We start from the raw sequence: 17,403 nt of genomic DNA on the forward strand, positions 1-17,403 counted from the left end.
CACATATTTAAATCAAAGCAACATATCACAACAGGTTCAGGAAAAGTAGATGTAAGAATCCAGATGTCTTTTATTTAGCAAAAATTGCAGAGGTTTGCAAACATTCAAAACAATAGAACTTTTCTTTTTTTTTTTTTTTATTGGATTATAGGTTTTGGGGTACATGAGCAGAGCATGCAAGACAGTTGCGTAGGTACACACATGGCAGTGTGCTTTGCTTTTCTTCTCCCCTTCACCCACATTTGGCATTTCTCCCCAGGCTATCCCTCCCCCCCTCCCCCTCCCACTGGCCCTCCCCTTTTCCCCCCAATAGACCCCAGTGTTTAGTACTCCCCTTTCTGTGTCCATGTGTTCTCATTTTTCATCACCCACCTATGAGTGAGAATATGCGGTGTTTCATTTTCTGTTCCTGTGTCAGTTTGCTGAGGATGATGTTTTTCAGATTCATCCATGTCCCTACAAACGACACGAACTCATCATTTCTGATTGCTGCATAATATTCCATGGTGTATATGTGCCACATTTTTCCAATCCAGTCTATTATCAATGGGCATTTGGGTTGATTCCAGGTCTTTGCTATTGTAAACAGTGCTGCAATGAACATTCGTGTACATGTGTCCTTATAGTAGAACGATTTATAGTCTTTTGGATATATACCCAGTAATGGGATTGCTGGGTCAAATGGAATTTCTATTTCTAAGGCCTTGAGGAATCGCCACACTGTCTTCCACAATGGTTGAACTAATTTACACTCCCACCAACAGTGTAAAAGTGTTCCTGTTTCTCCACATCCTCTCCAGCATCTGTTGTCTCCAGATTTTTTAATGATCGCCATTCTAACTGGCGTGAGATGGTATCTCAATGTGGTTTTGATTTGCATCTCTCTGATGACCAGTGACGATGAGCATTTTTTCATATGATTGTTGGCCTCATATATGTCTTCTTTCGTAAAGTATCTGTTCATATCCTTTGCCCACTTTTGAATGGGCTTGTTTGTTTTTTTCCTGTAAATCTGCTTGAGTTGTTTGTAAATTCTGGATATCAGCCCTTTGTCAGATGGGTAGACTGCGAAAATTTTTTCCCATTCTGTTGGTTGCTGATCCACTCTAGTGACTGTTTCTTTTGCCGTGCAGAAGCTGTGGAGTTTCATTAGGTCCCATTTGTCTATTTTGGCTTTTGTTGCCAATGCTCTTGGTGTTTTGTTCATGAAGTCCTTGCCTACTCCTATGTCCTGGATAGTTTTGCCTAGATTTCCTTCTAGGGTTTTTATGGTGCCAGGTCTTATGTTTAAGTCTTTAATCCATCTGGAGTTAATTTTAGTGTAAGGTGTCAGGAAGGGGTCCAGTTTCTGCTTTCTGCACGTGGCTAGCCAGTTTTCCCAACACCATTTGTTAAACATGGAATCCTTTCCCCATTGCTTGTTTTTGTCAGGTTTATCAAAGATTGTATAGTTGTATGTATGTTGTGTTGCCTCCGGTGCCTCTGTTTTGTTCCTAGAACTTTTCTAAGTAATTATTTTTGTTTTAGAAAATAGTTACTTGTTTAAATAAAACTATATTATTTATGTTAACATATAATGGTTTTATTTTAATTAATTAAATAGAACTGTAAAAAAATTGTATTTCTAATATTGTAAATATGAAGAAATATAATTCATATGAACAAAAAGCTTTTTGGAGTTCTCACTTATGTAGAAGAGTGCAAAGGATATCACCTCACGCTGTAAGAATGATTTTTTTTTTTTGAGACGAAGTCCTACTCTGTCCCCCAGGCTGGAGTCAGTGGCATATCTTGGCTCACTGCAAGCCCCGCCTCTCGGGTTCAAGCGATTCTCCTGACTCAGCCTCCTGAGTAGCTGAGACTACAGGTGTGCACCACCATGCCTGGCTAATTTTTGTATTTTTAGTAAAGATGGGGTTTTACCATATTGGCCAGGCTGGTCTCGAACTCCTGACCTTGTGATCCGCCCACCTCTGCCTTCCAAAGTGCTGGGATTACAGATGTGAGTCACTGCGCCCTGCCCTTGAATGATTTTTATAAAAAAAGAGAAAAGATAACAAATGATGGCAAGGATATAAAGAAAAGAGGACCCTAGTACACCATTGGTGGGAATGTAAATTAGTACAGCTATTATGAAAACTAGTATGGGGCTTTCCAAAAAACTAAAAATAGAGCTGCCATGTGATCTAGCAATTCCACTTCTGGATACATATCCAAAGGAAAGAAAATCAGTACATTGAAGAGATATCTGCTCTCCTATGTTCATCACAGCATTATTCACAATTGCCAAGATAACAGAATCAACATATATTCATCAACTGATGAATGCATAAAAAATCAAGATATTCCTCAATGGATGCATCCAAAAAGAAAACATCGTACATGTACATGATGAAATACTATTGAGTCTTAAGAAATTGTATCATTTTCAACAACATGGAACCTGGAGGACATTATGTTTAGTGAAATAAGCTGGCACCAAAAGATAAAGACTGCATGATATCACCTATATGTGGAATGCAAAAAGGAAAAAAAAAAAAAGAAAAGAAAAGAAAAAAAAATGAACTCATGGAAGCACGGAGCAGAATGGTGGTTATGGAGACTGGGACAGAAAGAAGATTGAAAGGGGGAGATGTTGGTTAAAAGGTGGTAGAAAATTTTCAGGTAGACAGAAGAAATACTCTTTGGAGAGCTATTGTACATCACGGGCTATAATTAATAATCATATATAGCATACTTAAACATTGCTAAGAGAACAGAATTTGAGTATTCTCCTGTCCAAATGATAAGTATGCGAAGTGACAGATATGTTAATTGGCTTGATTTCATCATTTCACAGTGTATACACACATTAGACAATTAAAAAGTAAATGGCAAATCTGGGTAAAGAATATATCTCACTGTACTATTTGTACAAATTTTTTTGTCTGAAATCATTTCAAAATGAAATGGAATAAAAATAAAAATATTTTTGGATAATTAAAAAAGAGAGTATAAGGATTCTTGAGATTAAAATAAAAATAAAATGGAAGAAAGGATATTTTTGCTGAATGAATTTTAAAAAGAGTTTAAAAGGTCTTGAGATTAAAGTTTTAAAAGTCTGAGCCCCTGACCTTAGGTGATCTGCCTGCCTCGGCCTCCTGTAATCTCAACTACTTGGGAGGCTGAGGCGAGAGAATTGCTTGAACCCAGGAGATGGAGGTTGCAGTGAGCCGAGATCGTGCCACGGCACTCCAGCCTGGGAGACAGAGCAAGACTGCATCTCAGGGGAAAATAAAAAAAAGTTTGAGACCTGGTCCTGCTCCATTCACAGAAATGGAGATAGCACCAGATAAAAATGAAGTAAAAGTTGTCTGTTCAGTCTTGCAAAACAGCAGGAAGCCTGAGAAAGGAGAGGTTATTCAGAACGCAGTGAATCTTGGGGAAGAGGTTTATTCCAGCGTTCCTCTCTGCAATAGGACTTAATTCTCTCTCCAAATCCCTATTTGGAAGTTTGTGTCTTAGCTTTCCTCTGTTATGACTTTTCCTGCTCCTTCTGCTCTGGGTACAAACACCATAAAATTTATTGCTTTCCCAATAACACTTTTGAGAGCAAAAAACGGTATTATTAATAATTACAGGACAATAGCCTTGCCTGGCTGCCATCTTTCTTATCCTGTCAAGTAAGTACCCCCAAGAGTGGAATTGTTAACTGTTGTAGATGCTGTCCACTCATGATTGAATCAGGAATAGGAACACCAGTCATTACATTAGCCACGAGGTGATCAGGTTTCAAGAGTGCGTTTCTGTATCTGATCTCCAACACATTTTGCTTTTTAAACTTGAAATTAGAGACAAGACCAGATGGCAGTAGATTGACTCTAATACAGAGAGCTCTTTAGAAATTTTGATTTTTTTTGCTATAAAATTTTAATTGTACTTTAATGTCATCATCACAAACTGAAGGGTGGGTTGATGAGTTTACTCAGAATAGGGTGATACAATCTTTAGGGCGGAGTCTCTGACTGATTGGCTGGAGAATGTTTTCCAGGAAGTATAAACAGTCTCGCTTATCTGTGCTGAAGCTCAGAGAGCAGCAGATGTCTGTAGTGGCGCAGGCTTCCAATCTTCAAGACTTCTACTGGAAGTCTCCAAGTCAAGGTAACTTGTACCTTCTGTTTAAGCTGTTTCCAATATCCTATTCTGCCTTTGGCCACTAACTGTTTTTTTTCCCTGATGCCTTTAACTATCGTACTTTAGAGGAAGAAGAGCTAGTTTTGTCTTGTGTCGTGGAACTTTCTTCACATTTAACTCTAACACTGCATTTTAAATTTTTGTGTATGAACCTTAGGTCACTCTTTGCGTGAACTTGTATTACTATGATTCTCTAGCAATTTAGTGTCACTTTTATACAAAACTACAGAACTGTTACTTAATTTTTGTTATTCATTAATTTCTTTTTTCTTTTTTTTAAATATATATTTTATTGCATTTTAGGTTTTGGGGTACATGTGAAGAACCTGCAAGATTGCTGCATTGGTACATACATGGCAATGTGGTTTGCTGCCTTCCTCCCCATCACCTTTATCTGGCATTTCTCCCCATGTTATCCCTCCCAAACTCCCCACCCCCTGCTGTCTCTCCCCTAGTTCCCTGCCACAGACACCAGTGTGTGATGCTTCTCTCCCTGTGTCCATGTGTTCTCATTGTTCAACACCCGCCTATGAGTGAGAACATGTGGTGTTTGATTTTCTGTTCTTGTGTCAGTTTGCTGAGAATGATGGTTTCCAGGTTCATCCATGTCCCTACAAAGGACACGAACTCATTGTTTTTTATGGCTGTATAGTTGATAAATTTATTAAATAATATAATTTATTTATTATTTATGCTTATAACGAATTAATTTATATACTTTATTTTGGATTTAGACTACTGAAGAGTGGATTGTGTACTGAGGGCTCCCAAGTGCTTTCAGAAGCCAATAAAGGATCATTTCAGTTTACTTCAGGGCTAAGGAGTTAACCCTCAAGGACCATGGCCCAGAAACTGCAAGCAGAGTTGACCTGTCCAATTTGCCTGGATTTTTTCTCTGGTCCCATTTCTCTCTCCTGTGCACACATTTTCTGCTTTGACTGCATTCAGAACTGGATGCTAGAAACCCATGATTTGAAAGTGATGTGCCCCTTGTGTCGAGTAATGGTGGAGGCACCTTCTTTGGAAGAATGGCAAGTGAGAGCCATAGCACTTTTCACCAAGCAGCATGATTCCATATTTAAGAAAACTCTGCACATGAGGAAGGAGCTCCAGCATTACTGGGAGGATGTGACCCTGGATGCAGCCACTGCCAGCTCCCACCTTGTCTTCTCCAATGATCTGAGAAGTGCTCAGTGTAGGACGATCCACCACGACCTGACAAAAGATTGGAGGCTGCTGACCTGTGTCCTGGGTACTCCCTGCTTCTCCTCCGGCCAACATTACTGGGAGGTTAAAGTGGGAGAGGTGAAGTCGTGGTCCCTTGGCATCTGCAAGGAATTGGCTGACAGAAAGAGCAGTGATTTATCCCCTGAGCGTGGCTTCTGGATCATTAGCAAGGAGGCAGGAGCAATCCGTACTAATACCAACCTGAAGAAAATTCCTGCAAGCCCTGGCCTTTGCTGTGTGGGAATTTTCCTGGATGTTGACTTGGAAGAAATCCAGTTTTTTGATGTTGAAAATAATGCCCACGTTTATACACACAATTCTGTCTCCTCTTTAAAGCCTTTGCGTCCATTCTTCTGTCTTGAGCTGCTGAGAGGAGAAAATGGCACTGTCCTGACCATCTGTCCCCTGAGAAAATCAGTCCTTCCTAGGAGCTTGTTAAGAGGTGAACCTGCATAGTCAAGGCAATCCAAAACAAAAAAAACAAAGCTGGAGACATCACAATACCCAACTTCATACACTACAAGGCTACAGTAGTATAGTTTGTATCAGTACCAAAACAGCATGGTACTGGTACAAAAACAGATATATAGACCAGTGGAACAGATTAGAGAACCCAGAAACAAGACCTCATATCCACAACTATTTTATCCTTGACAAACCTGACAAAAGCAAGCAGTGGAGAAAGGATTCCTTTTTCAGTATACAGTGCTGGGATAACTGGCTGGCCATATGCAGAAGATCAAAACCAGACCATTCCTTACGTCACATACAAAAATCGACTCAAGATAGATGAAATAATTAAATGTCAAACCCCGAATTGTAAAAACCTTGGAAAACAACCTAAGCAATAGTATTCAGGACATAGGCATGGGGGCAAAGATTTCATGACAAAGATGCCATAAGCAATTGCAACAAAAGCAAAAATTGACAAACGGGATATAATTAAACTAAAGAGCTTCTGCACAGCAAAGCAAACTACCAAGCGAGTAAACAGACAACTTAGAGAATGAGAACGAATTTTTGCAAGCTATGCATATGACAAAGGTCTGATATCCAGCATCTAAAAGGAACTTAGGTTTCCAAGAAAAAAACCAAACAACTTTATTAAAAAGTGACAAGAGGGATCATGAGGTCAAAAGATTGACACCATCCTGGTCAACAAGGTGAAACCCTGTCTCTACTAAAAATTCAAAAATTAGCTGGGCATGGTGGTGCGTGCCTGTAGTCCCAGCTACTCGGGAGGCTGAGGCAGGAGAACTGCTTGAACCCAGAAGGCGGAGGTTGCGGTGAGCCGAGATCATGCCATTGCACTCCAGCCTGGGTAACAACAGTGAAACTCCGTCTCAAAAAAAAAAAAAAGAAAAAGGTGACAAGAGACACTAACAGAAGCTTTTCTGAAGAATACATACATGTGGCCGACAATCATATGAGAATAAGCTCAACATTACCGATTATTAGAGAAACGGAAATCGAAACCACAATGAAGTACCATCTCACACCAGTCAGAATGGCCATTATTAAAACATCAAAAAATGACAGATGCTGGTGAGGTCGTGGAGAAGAAGGAACACTTATACACTGTTGGGTACATTGTTAAATAGAGTACATTGTTAAAAAAATAAAATAAAGAAACTGACTGCTTATTGTAATCGCCAAAATGTTTGTTCTCCTTAACATTGGGATTTAGAACTTTCTGACAAAGGCTCTTGTCAGGCCCTGCTCTTCTATAGAAAGCAAATAAAAAAGTTTTCTGCCCCATAAGAGGTTACTGTCGTTGGACAGCCTACAAATATTGGCTTAGAATTTGGTGGAATGCTGTTGCTTCGCATAGGTGGCAGATTCTGTTGTGCCTCTAAAATGTACGTATAGATGCTGCATGCAGCCTGGTCTCAGCCCTTAGAATAGGGGCTTCTAGGAACCTCCCTTAAGGGATAGCTGGTTTTTCCTCCTTGCCTACTTTTTGGTCTCTTCCTGCACCCCTGCCACATGGAGTGCAGATGATTGGGCCACAGGGATGAGGGGCTGCCCAAGGGTCTGGGAGAACAGTGAACTGAAATCAGCCTACACCACTGAAGGCTACAAGTATCCCTGAGGGCTACACAGCCACTCTGACAGCCCTGGGACGCTTACGTCTAACTTCATTAATGTGATAAAGAAACCCCATGAGGCTACTTTACCTGGATAACAAACCTGTGCATGTACCCCTGAACTTAAAACTTAAAAAAAGTATCCTATACCTCAGCGAAAATAAATTCTAAATATTTGAGGTGGTGAATATATTAGCCTGATTTGATCATTCCACAGTGCATACATGTATCAGAACATCACACAGTACCCCACAAATATATACATTTATTATTTGTCAATTAAAAACAAAACTTAAAAAAGGAATAAACCTTTCTGTTTTCAGCCACTGTTAGATTTTTCGTGTTCTGCCTACCTTTGAACTTATTCCTGACTCCCGTTCTATTGTACCAAGATTTCTGAAGGCCTGTTGGGCAGCCTTAAAAATGCTTTTTATTTTGCCTTGTCCTCAGCTCTGCCCATTAGAACTTTGGTGAGTGTCTTCCAAGTGTCTCACCGTTTGCCGTTGGCTTCCTTCTCCTTCCTTTCTGTGATCAGCTTCAGTAATGAAAGAGTAGAGATAAAATGTGCCTCAGTTGTATTTTCTTAATGGAAAATTTTAAAGATACAAAATAGAGACTAGTATAATGAATTCACATGTACCTATCACTCAGCTTCAATCATAGCAACAATAGCCAACTCCCTGCCCCCAGATTGTTTAAGATCAAATCTCACACATCATATCATTTCATTCATAAATTCTTGTGACTATCTCTAAATGAAATGTATTTAGGAAAATGTAATTATGATGCTATTATACATAAAAATGAATAATCTGTTAATATAATCAAGTATCCAGTCAACATTCACAATCTGGTCTGATTCAGCTGTGAGGGTTTTAATTTCAGCAGTTCCAGCTTTTCTGAATTGGTCTAAGGAGTGTTTGCTTACATTTGACTCTCTGTGTTTTCTGTATTAAGATTTCCAATCTCAAAATAGTCAGGCACTTTTTTTTTCCAGTTTTCTTTTCAGTACTCAAGAAACCAACTAGGGCTCGCCTCACTTCCTTCTCATCCTCAAGTCATTATACCACCCTAACATCTGCCTGAGACTCCTGGGCACCCCTGCCACAGTCACCCAGGTATAGTTTGCTTTAAGGGCACCAGTGATCTTAAACTTCAACTTTCAGATTTGCACCCCGGTGAAAATGTGAAAAATTCACATTCACAGGTATCAGTGTGAGACACTTAAGTAACATTCTGAGACATGTTACTCAAGCAACATCTCAGTTCCATGGCCTCCTTTCTTGGTTCTGGAAGATTGTTTCTATTTTCCTCAGTAATAAGGGAGTAACTTCTGGGATTAGCGGCAAGATCCACTCTTTACTGAATCTGTGGGCTCTTAGTGTGGGCAGATTAGCCGCGGTAAGTGTTCTTCCTCAACAAGTGCAGACATTCCTTTTTGAGAAATTGCATTAGGGAGCATAGGTTTGTGGATGACCTTCCAAATCTATAGCAAAGTGAAAATTAATCTATATTTCTTTCTAAGAGAATTATTTAAGTGTCAAAGACTAAAGAAATTCTTTGGAAAAAGTGAAACATTCATGCAAAAAGCCTCCTGTTTACGGTTTTGCCACTGAAGTTAACCATAAATTAGATTGGAGGTTTTATCCAATTATGTTTGAGAAATTACTTGATTCGGTGTTTGTTCAGTTGAAGGAGTTGTACTCAGTTGCAATGATCATCTAACCTTTGTTACAGCTAATATAAAATTAAACTAATTTTAATTAGTCTTTATTGTTTAAGATGACATTTCAAACACTTATCATTCTATGATAAAGTTCTCCCTCTTATACTTTATTTTTCATAAATATTTATAATAATTCACATGCTATATGCATATTTTGGGACCTCTGCTTCTCAGGTTGGGATTTTCTTTTGTGCTTCAGACTTTTTAAAACAGCTAATAAATGCATGGGGTCCAATATTTAAAATGCTACATAGTGAAACTGTTTATGACTGATCTCTGTAGTGATTATAAATAACTAACTGGTAGTATTGTCTTCATCAGCACTGTGCTGAAAACTTTTGAGATTCCTTCTTTCTAGTCCTTATTTTCTTATTGGCAATCAAACCCTTCCCTCCTCCTGGAGCCTCCCCCCATTCCCCACTCAAAGTGCACACTGGTGACATTCAGAGAATTTCCATCTTGGCCTGCTTCTTGATACTGTATCTAAATATATCTACAGGTGTGAACAAAGCCTGCTAAAGTTCATAGGCCCAGAAAACATGTTACCATCTCTTGGAATGATGAGAAAGAAGTACCAAAGAGACTGAATTTATAACAATTTTGAGAATGGAAAGCTGGAAAACCATATGTTTTATATTGATTTCTGAAATTTAGAAAAAGCATCTGGACTCTTTTTAGTAAATAATAGAAAAAAATCAGTATTTTCTCCTATAGGGAGATTTTTACTGTAAAGTTTTAGACATACACTTAATAGAGCATATAAACAACCAATGCATTTATAAGTCAACCTCAATCATTATAAACATGTGGTCTCAAGGTTATTCTGAAGCGAATCCCAGCCACTGTATCATTTCTTTTTTTTTCTCTTCAATTATCTTATTTTTAATGACCTGAAAACCAGTGCTGAGACTCACGATTTAAACTGCCTAATTTCTTTGCTCTGTGTTTTGGAAGGGACAGGGTTGGCATTTCCCACTATGGCTGAGTTAAGTTAAAACTTTGTCTTGTAAATAAATACATAATTTCCTAATGCACACTGCAAATCCAAACGAGACCTAGTTTTTATCAAGGGACCAGGCGTTTCTGGGCACCCATTGTCACTGCTTTTCCTGAGGGCTGGGCTGTGGCTGCCACGAGGAGGATGCAGCCAGAATGGCTTCCCTTCTGAGATTCGCAGCTCTTCAGACAGGTGGAGAATCTGCTCCTGCCTGTCAGGGCTTATGGAGTCTGGCTCTTGAGAAAAATCTTGCTGAGGCAGGTCCTCTGGCAGTACCGGCACTTTACTGCAAATGACTGGAAACTGAGACTTTGTACAAACCTTACGTGGCAAGTTGGTTTTGACACTCACCATCTTGGCGGATTTGTGGCGTTAACACTGTAGTAGGAACTTTCTCGGGAAGACCTGGATCTCTGTCCTCAGAGAAGCTGAAAAAATGGCTTGGGCCACCTATGGTTATGTCCACAAGGAGAAGAGAGAATGTGGGAGGTTTGCAAGGCTGAATGGCCTTTAGTTTTAACTTGAAAGCTGGCAACCCAGACCCAAACCCACTGTGCTAGTTCTTGCTAGGTAGAAAAGAACTAGGTGCCAAAGGCTTTGATGTCATTTTTTTGGTACTTGACCTGATTTCCTGTTTGGAAACAGTTCTCTTTTAATGAGAATGAGAAATTGGGAGGCCTGTTGCACTAGTCTGTTATCATGCTGTTAATAAAGACATATCCAAGACTGACTGGGTAATTTATGAAGAAAAAGTTTAGTTCTACATGGCTGGGGAGATCTCTCAATCATAGTCGAAGGCAAAGGAGGAGCAAAGACTCATCTTACATGGTGGCAGGCAAGACAGCATGTGCGGGGGAACTGCCCTTTATAAAACCATCAGATCTCCTGAGACTTACTCACTTTCACAAAAACAGCATGGGAAAACTGTCCCTGTGATTCAATTACCTCCCACCAGGCCCCTCCCATGACATGTGGGGATTAGGGAAGCTACAATTCAAGATGAGATTTGGTGAGGACACAGCCAAAGCATATCACCTGTGAAAGGCAGTAGAGTTTTATAAAAATATATAGTGACCCACATTTCAGGGACCAACACCATGGACTTTCATCTTGCTCACCAAATTCTTCATAAGATAGAGCTCACTCTCTATAGCCTTAGCATCTTTGGCACCACAGAACCTTCACTGCTTGAAATTCACTTATGAAGTCCAACAAACAACTTTCTTTAAACAAAGAGGCATTTATTCAACTTAAAGTATAAAAAACAAACAAAAATCCACCACCAACCAAAAAAAGGCAGTAAAATCTCAGAACTTCTGTGCAATGCTTCTAATCAGCCTACTTATTAAATAAACAGAACACCAAACCAACCAAAAGCTATTCAAGTGGCAGGCTGCCCTGGGCAGAGCCCTGCCTACCTGATTATGGCTTCCTCAGTGTGAGAGCACAGTGTGATCATGCTGGAAGAAATGAGAGGTGGTTTTGCTCCTTGACTTTCAAACCCTAACTTTGGGAGCTCCTAATCCTAACACTGTATTTGGTAGCTGAAGTTATCTAGCCACATCAAGGGGCAAGGGAATGCAAACCCATTCTTAACTTCTTTTGTTTCTAGGAGGGAGGGAAGGCAATGGCTTCAGTCTCTTCCTGTAGGTAACAAGACAAAGGCCTCCATAACCCAGGAAGACAGGATGTGAAGTTCTTGCTTCTTTTCCCACCTCAAGATGAGTGAGCATGCTCCTAGAGAAGGACAGTCCTCCTAGCACATGACCCTGAATGCTTCTAGCACCAAAGGCTCTAACTCTTTCCCTCTGTGTGCAGGTAAAGGGGACGGGAGGCAGAAGAGCCCTTTTCCTGATTTGTGCCTGAGGGAGGCAAGAACAGGCATCTGCTACATGCCCTTATGATTTCTCCCCTCAGCAGGAGAAGGGAAAGGCGAGGGTGCAGACACTCTGGGCAGGTCAGTGCAGTTGGATGAAAGCCTCCAGCTCTTCTGGGATGAAGCCCTTGTAGAGGATCTTGTTCTTGTTCAGGGCCCAAACTGCAAGGCATTGCAGGGTCATGTAGTTGAAGGGCTCCGTGGTGCTGGCCAGCCGCTTCTCCTCCAGCAGCTCATAGGCCATCTTCTTGAAGGCATTGGTGGCATCCGTGTGGGCCCTGCTTCTTGGATCGGGGGTTTCATGATTGCCGGGCAGTTGCTCCTGGCTGCCATGTACAGCGAGGTGTTGTTGTCAAAGTCCCTGCTGTCTGGGTCAGCCTGCAGTTGAGCAGCACTTTGGCCACTTGCAGGGAGGCGCATCTGCTCACATTTGTGGTCCTTATTTGTGGTGTCCTTGCCTACAGCCATGTGCAGAGGGGTGAAGCTGTTCTTGCTCTTGGGCGCACACTTGAGCAGACGGTAGATGGTCTGGTGCTTCAGATGCTCCTGGCTAGGGGTGCATTGCACTTTCTCCAACAGAGCAGGTGGAGGATGATATCCGGCGCCTTGGTGAACTGGGCCGCGTCTTCAGGCTCCGGCAGCTGCAGCTCCTTGGGTCAGGGAAACATTCCATTTGCCAGCCCCCTTTCATGAGAACCCCCATGAAGTCAGCAAAGCTGATTTGTGTGCCCAAGCTGCCACTGGCCACAGGATCCTGCAGCACTTAAGGGAAGAGTTCTGCGGAGAGAAAGCTGCAGGTGGTTATGGGGCTCAGAGGATGGCACCAGGTTGCCCTGCTGCATGTCCAGCGTGCACTTATGCAGGCAGACGAGGAGCTCGAAATTGCCACAGTTCTCCTAAACCGTGCCCCGGTAACAAATGTAACTCCGCGGTGGTTTTGACCTCCTTGGAATAGCCGTAGGCCAGGACCAGCTTCTGCGGTTCCGGTTTGGGCAGGTACTCGCCTCACTGCTGATGAAGCTCCGTGGCTCATCCCCAGTGTTTAAGGATCCCAAACAGATCTCGCTTCTTTTCCACATACGTGGCTCCCAGAAATTCCAATGTTTCCGCGGCAGCTTACAGGCTGGTGGGAGAGCAGTTCCTAAGACTCCCGGTTCAGTGGTTCCTTCGGAGGAGCTGCAGCATGGAGCCCCTGAGGCTGCGTGTACCCCTGGCTAGTAGTGGAGGCCCTTCTTGCCGTACCCTGTCTGGGCCTCTCCCCCGGCGTCCTGCTTCTGGCCAGGCTGCTCCTGGATGAGGAACTCTACGATGCTGGTGTGGCCCATCATGCTGGCACCAGCAGTGCGGTCCTGCGTTAGCCATCCCATGCAGGTCTGGCACCCCGGCAGCAGGCTCTCCAGGCTGCTGGACGCCGCTCAGTCTTGGAGGGCCGCGTTGCCATTGGCACTGCGCGGTTCACCTGGGCGTCCTGCTCCAGCAAGTAGCAGGTGATCTCTCGGTGACCCTTGTAGCACGAGATCACGACACACACGTGGCCGTGCGGGTGGCCACCTCCGGGTCGGTCTGGTTCTTGCTAGTGGACGTGGGCACAGGCGGAGCGCAGGGGCATGGAGTTGGTGGGCCTGGTGCGGTTCGCCGAGGCCCTGTGGCGCAGCAGGCTCCACACCATGTCCAGGTGGCCGGCGGCAGAGGCGGCCCACAGCGGCGGTGCGCCCTAGATCATCTCACTGTCGAAGTGCCCCGAGCCGCCAGCCTCCACCCTCGCGCCGCCCCAGTCCACCAGGTACCCCACCACGTCCAGGTGGCCGAAGCAGGCTGGAGGTACACTCCACTTTCTCCAACAAATAGAGTAGATGGATGAGCAGCGGTGTCCCTCGCGCCGGCCACCACGCCTGTCAGCTTGTCCAGCTCCTTCCGGGTTGCGGCCTGTGAACAGCTTCTGGAGCAGCTGCAGCTTGCGGTGGCGGGCGGCCTGGTACACCGCGGGGCGGAGTTCCGTGGTCTGGGTGCCCGGGGTCGCCTAGACAGTGGAATCAAGCCTGGACGGGCTGGCTGGTGACAACCATCACGTCTCCCCCGCCGCCATCTGAGGGAGTCCCCGAACCATTTCACCTCTACATATGCACTATATATATCTCTTAGAGAACCAAACCCTTTAAAAATAACCAAAATATCATTATCACATCTAAAAATATAGTTTCTTAATAATATCAAGCATCCAGTGTTCACATTTCCTAAATTGTCTTACACATGGTTTTTCTAGTGTGTACGTTTGAATTGAAGTCCAAATAAGAAAAAAACATTGCTGTTGGCTGATGTGTCTATACATTTTCCCTTTAACTTCTTTCCCTTAAGAATCTTTTGCAGAAGAAACTGGGTTGAAGAAAATCTCAGTGCCAGAATCTTGCCGAGTGCATCAATTATAAAGATTACTGATAAAAAGACTTCAGTGTCAGGTGGATTTCAGTGGGTGCCTTCTCATCAAGCTTTGCTTGGAGGATGTGAGGTGAGGAAGAAAGCCCCTTCACAGGTACCTTCTCTCTTTGGCCAGAACTGGCCTCCATTGTGGAAAGAGGCGAAAAAGTGATTTCAAGTGCTTTTGAGTATTAATCCCAGTTACAAAATCTATGACTTATCTAGGAATTACCTTTAAGTGCATCATACTTATATGAGTAAATATATAAAAGAAACATTAAAACATTGGAGGTAAATCATGTTCATGGATGGGATAATTTAATATTTTAAATATCTAAGGCAGTTGCAGTTGAATTAAAATCCCAGTAAACTTTTTTTCTGTGTTTGCATCTTCACTAGCTGATTTCCAGATGAATAGATGAATAAATGTGTATGAATAGCTAAGCTAATTTAGAAAGTGAGGAGTAATGAAGGTGAAAAATTATCTGAGTTTGTTATTATTCAAAGCAATAGAAATAAAAAAATACACAGAAATACACTTAGTATGTGATCTTTGGAAAATAAATTAGTTACTTAATAAATAGTGATGGCAGACTTGCACAGAATATAAAGTATGGAATAGGAGGGAAAATTAAGTTAGATAAACAGGCAAATTTAAAAAATTAAATTTGAAATGTAAAACTGTAAAGCCAATAGAAGAAAATGCAGACATTATTCTTTGTGATTGGGGATGTAGACAGATAGTAAAATAAATCCATCAGAGAGAGTGACCTTGGACCATAAATAAATAAATGAATGAATCTTTCAAGTATAAACTATAAAGAGATATACTTCATTACATCAAAATGAACTACCTGGCTACTCTCAGCTTCTAAAGTCTGGAAATGTGGCATTTTAGCTTTCCATTCAGTGCTTAGTAAAGGATAATAAAGGATACCACATAAAAAATTTAGGAATGGGGTTTCACTTGAAGAAAAGGAAAAAAAACCTTAGAATAGGTGACAGTTTGAGAGAAGATCTATAGCACATTTATCAACAAAGAATTAATATTTAGAATAACAAAATAAATTTTTGTAAGTAAGCAAGGAAAAGACAATATAAAATATCAAGGATTATGATTAAGACCTATCCTAATGGCTAAAAAATGACATGCAAGGATGAATTGTTTAGCTTCATTCTAATCAACAAAATATAACTTAAAACTCTGAGACACTGCTTACCGAAGCACAAAAAATTAGAACATTGGATATCAAAAGCTGGTGGGACTGTGGGCAGATGAGAAATCCCGTGTACTGCTGGGAGATATGGACTGGTATGGTCACCCTAGAAAGCAATAAAGCAGTACTTAGTGGAATTGATTCATTACTCTGTAGACCCTAAACACTACAGAAATTCTCACAAGCATACACCAGAGATATTTATGAAGACGTTTATCACAGCATTATTTGTGGTAGCAAAGAACCAGGGGATAATTAGGCTAAATTTAGATTATACAGCAGTCACAAGAAATGAACAAAGTAGATATTTAGCCACATGGACAGGTCTCAAAAACATACTTTTTGTAGTCTAGTACTATTTATGTAAATTACATGTACACAAATAGTAATGTTGATATTTTAAAGACATTCACACACACACGTATAAATACAAATGTTGAAGGTGGCTTGAACGTACAAATATTAAATACTTTAGGTTGGGAGCCTGTGGAGGGGAAGAGAAATTGGATTGTCTAGGACGGAGATAAAAATAAAATAAGAAACAATGTGCCATGAATTGATGGCATGATCAACCCCATTCTGCCCATCTGACATACCTACACTAAACGAACTTACAAATCCACAAACTTCTCTTGAGAAATAGAAAGATTTGATCACCTAAGGTCTGGTATGGTGGAAGCCAGGAGGTGAGACAGATGTGGAAGAACAATGCTTTGCAGCTTCCCTCCCCATTTTCTATCACCAGTCAATGGAAGACATTTTTATTGGTCTCTGGTTTCCATAAGCATTTGTATTAAGGCCTCTGCTCTACAGAGGTGTGAAAACTTTGTTCCAGAGGGTGTCTCAGGAGTAGGTGACGTCATGGGCATGGACCAGTTTTGTAAGCCTAATGCGATAAATTTGTTTATCCTAAAAGCTGTTGCTGTGCTGTTAAGTTTCCTGGGCTGAGAACCCCAAAGACAGAGCCACTCAGAAATTTTATAGGCATCAAAGTCAATATTCACCCTAGGCAGGACTCCCCCTGGAGATCCAAATAGATGATGGGAAATAATTCTAAACGAAGTCCATAAGGAAATTTTTATAAGAGTGTAATATCTTCTCCCACCATGAACAATTCAGTTAAAAGAGCAGAGCTCACCTCTTTTCCCCTTTGACTGTTCTACTGTTTGGAAATGATCAAACTTTCCGTCTCTGATTAAAGTTTTCAGTTTACCCCACTGAAAATGTGCCAGTGAATTCTGACTCCTGAAGACCCTTGTCAGAAAGTAGCTTTCCCAATAATGACCTTTCTTGATTAAAATGCTAAGGGTGTTCTATTTTAGAATAGCTAAAAACTCAAGACCACATTCAAAAATAGACTCTTTGGGATGAAGTAAGAGACATAAACTCAAAACAGCTTTAAAAAAGGTATTTTCTTTTTGAAAGAAAAGGGTTTGTCCATAAACCATAGATAAAATAAGTTTAGTTACTACATTAAGCATTGATATGTAATAGGTGGAAAAAAATTAAGAGAGCTTCAATAAAAGTCCTTACTTAGGACAAAGAGAAAGTCACAGCAAACACAGGACCTTCCATACATTGGTCATCTGTAGCGAATATGTATTACATTCCATAGGGCAGTATTAGGAAGAACAGTGAATATAATGGACTTCACCTTATTGAATAGCTTGTTTGTTAACAGAGAC

At 41.4% G+C, this 17,403-nt stretch overlaps 1 protein-coding gene and 1 pseudogene across 1 annotated transcript; one reads left to right on the plus strand and one right to left on the minus strand.

Annotated features, from left to right (window-relative positions):
* The first annotated feature begins 4,938 nt into the window (after positions 1-4,938).
* RFPL4B (ret finger protein like 4B) lies at positions 4,939-6,979 on the plus strand. Its single transcript, XM_054253668.2, has one exon. The coding sequence runs from the start codon at positions 5,014-5,016 to the stop codon at positions 5,854-5,856; it is 843 nt and encodes a 280-aa protein (XP_054109643.1). The 5' UTR covers positions 4,939-5,013; the 3' UTR covers positions 5,857-6,979.
* A 5,189-nt stretch (positions 6,980-12,168) lies between these two features.
* LOC100404383 (protein fem-1 homolog A-like) lies at positions 12,169-13,165 on the minus strand (annotated as a pseudogene).
* Positions 13,166-17,403: the final 4,238 nt, after the last annotated feature.

Source organism: Callithrix jacchus, chromosome 4 (assembly GCF_049354715.1).
Source record: "Callithrix jacchus isolate 240 chromosome 4, calJac240_pri, whole genome shotgun sequence".
Taxonomy (NCBI): domain Eukaryota; kingdom Metazoa; phylum Chordata; class Mammalia; order Primates; family Cebidae; genus Callithrix; species Callithrix jacchus.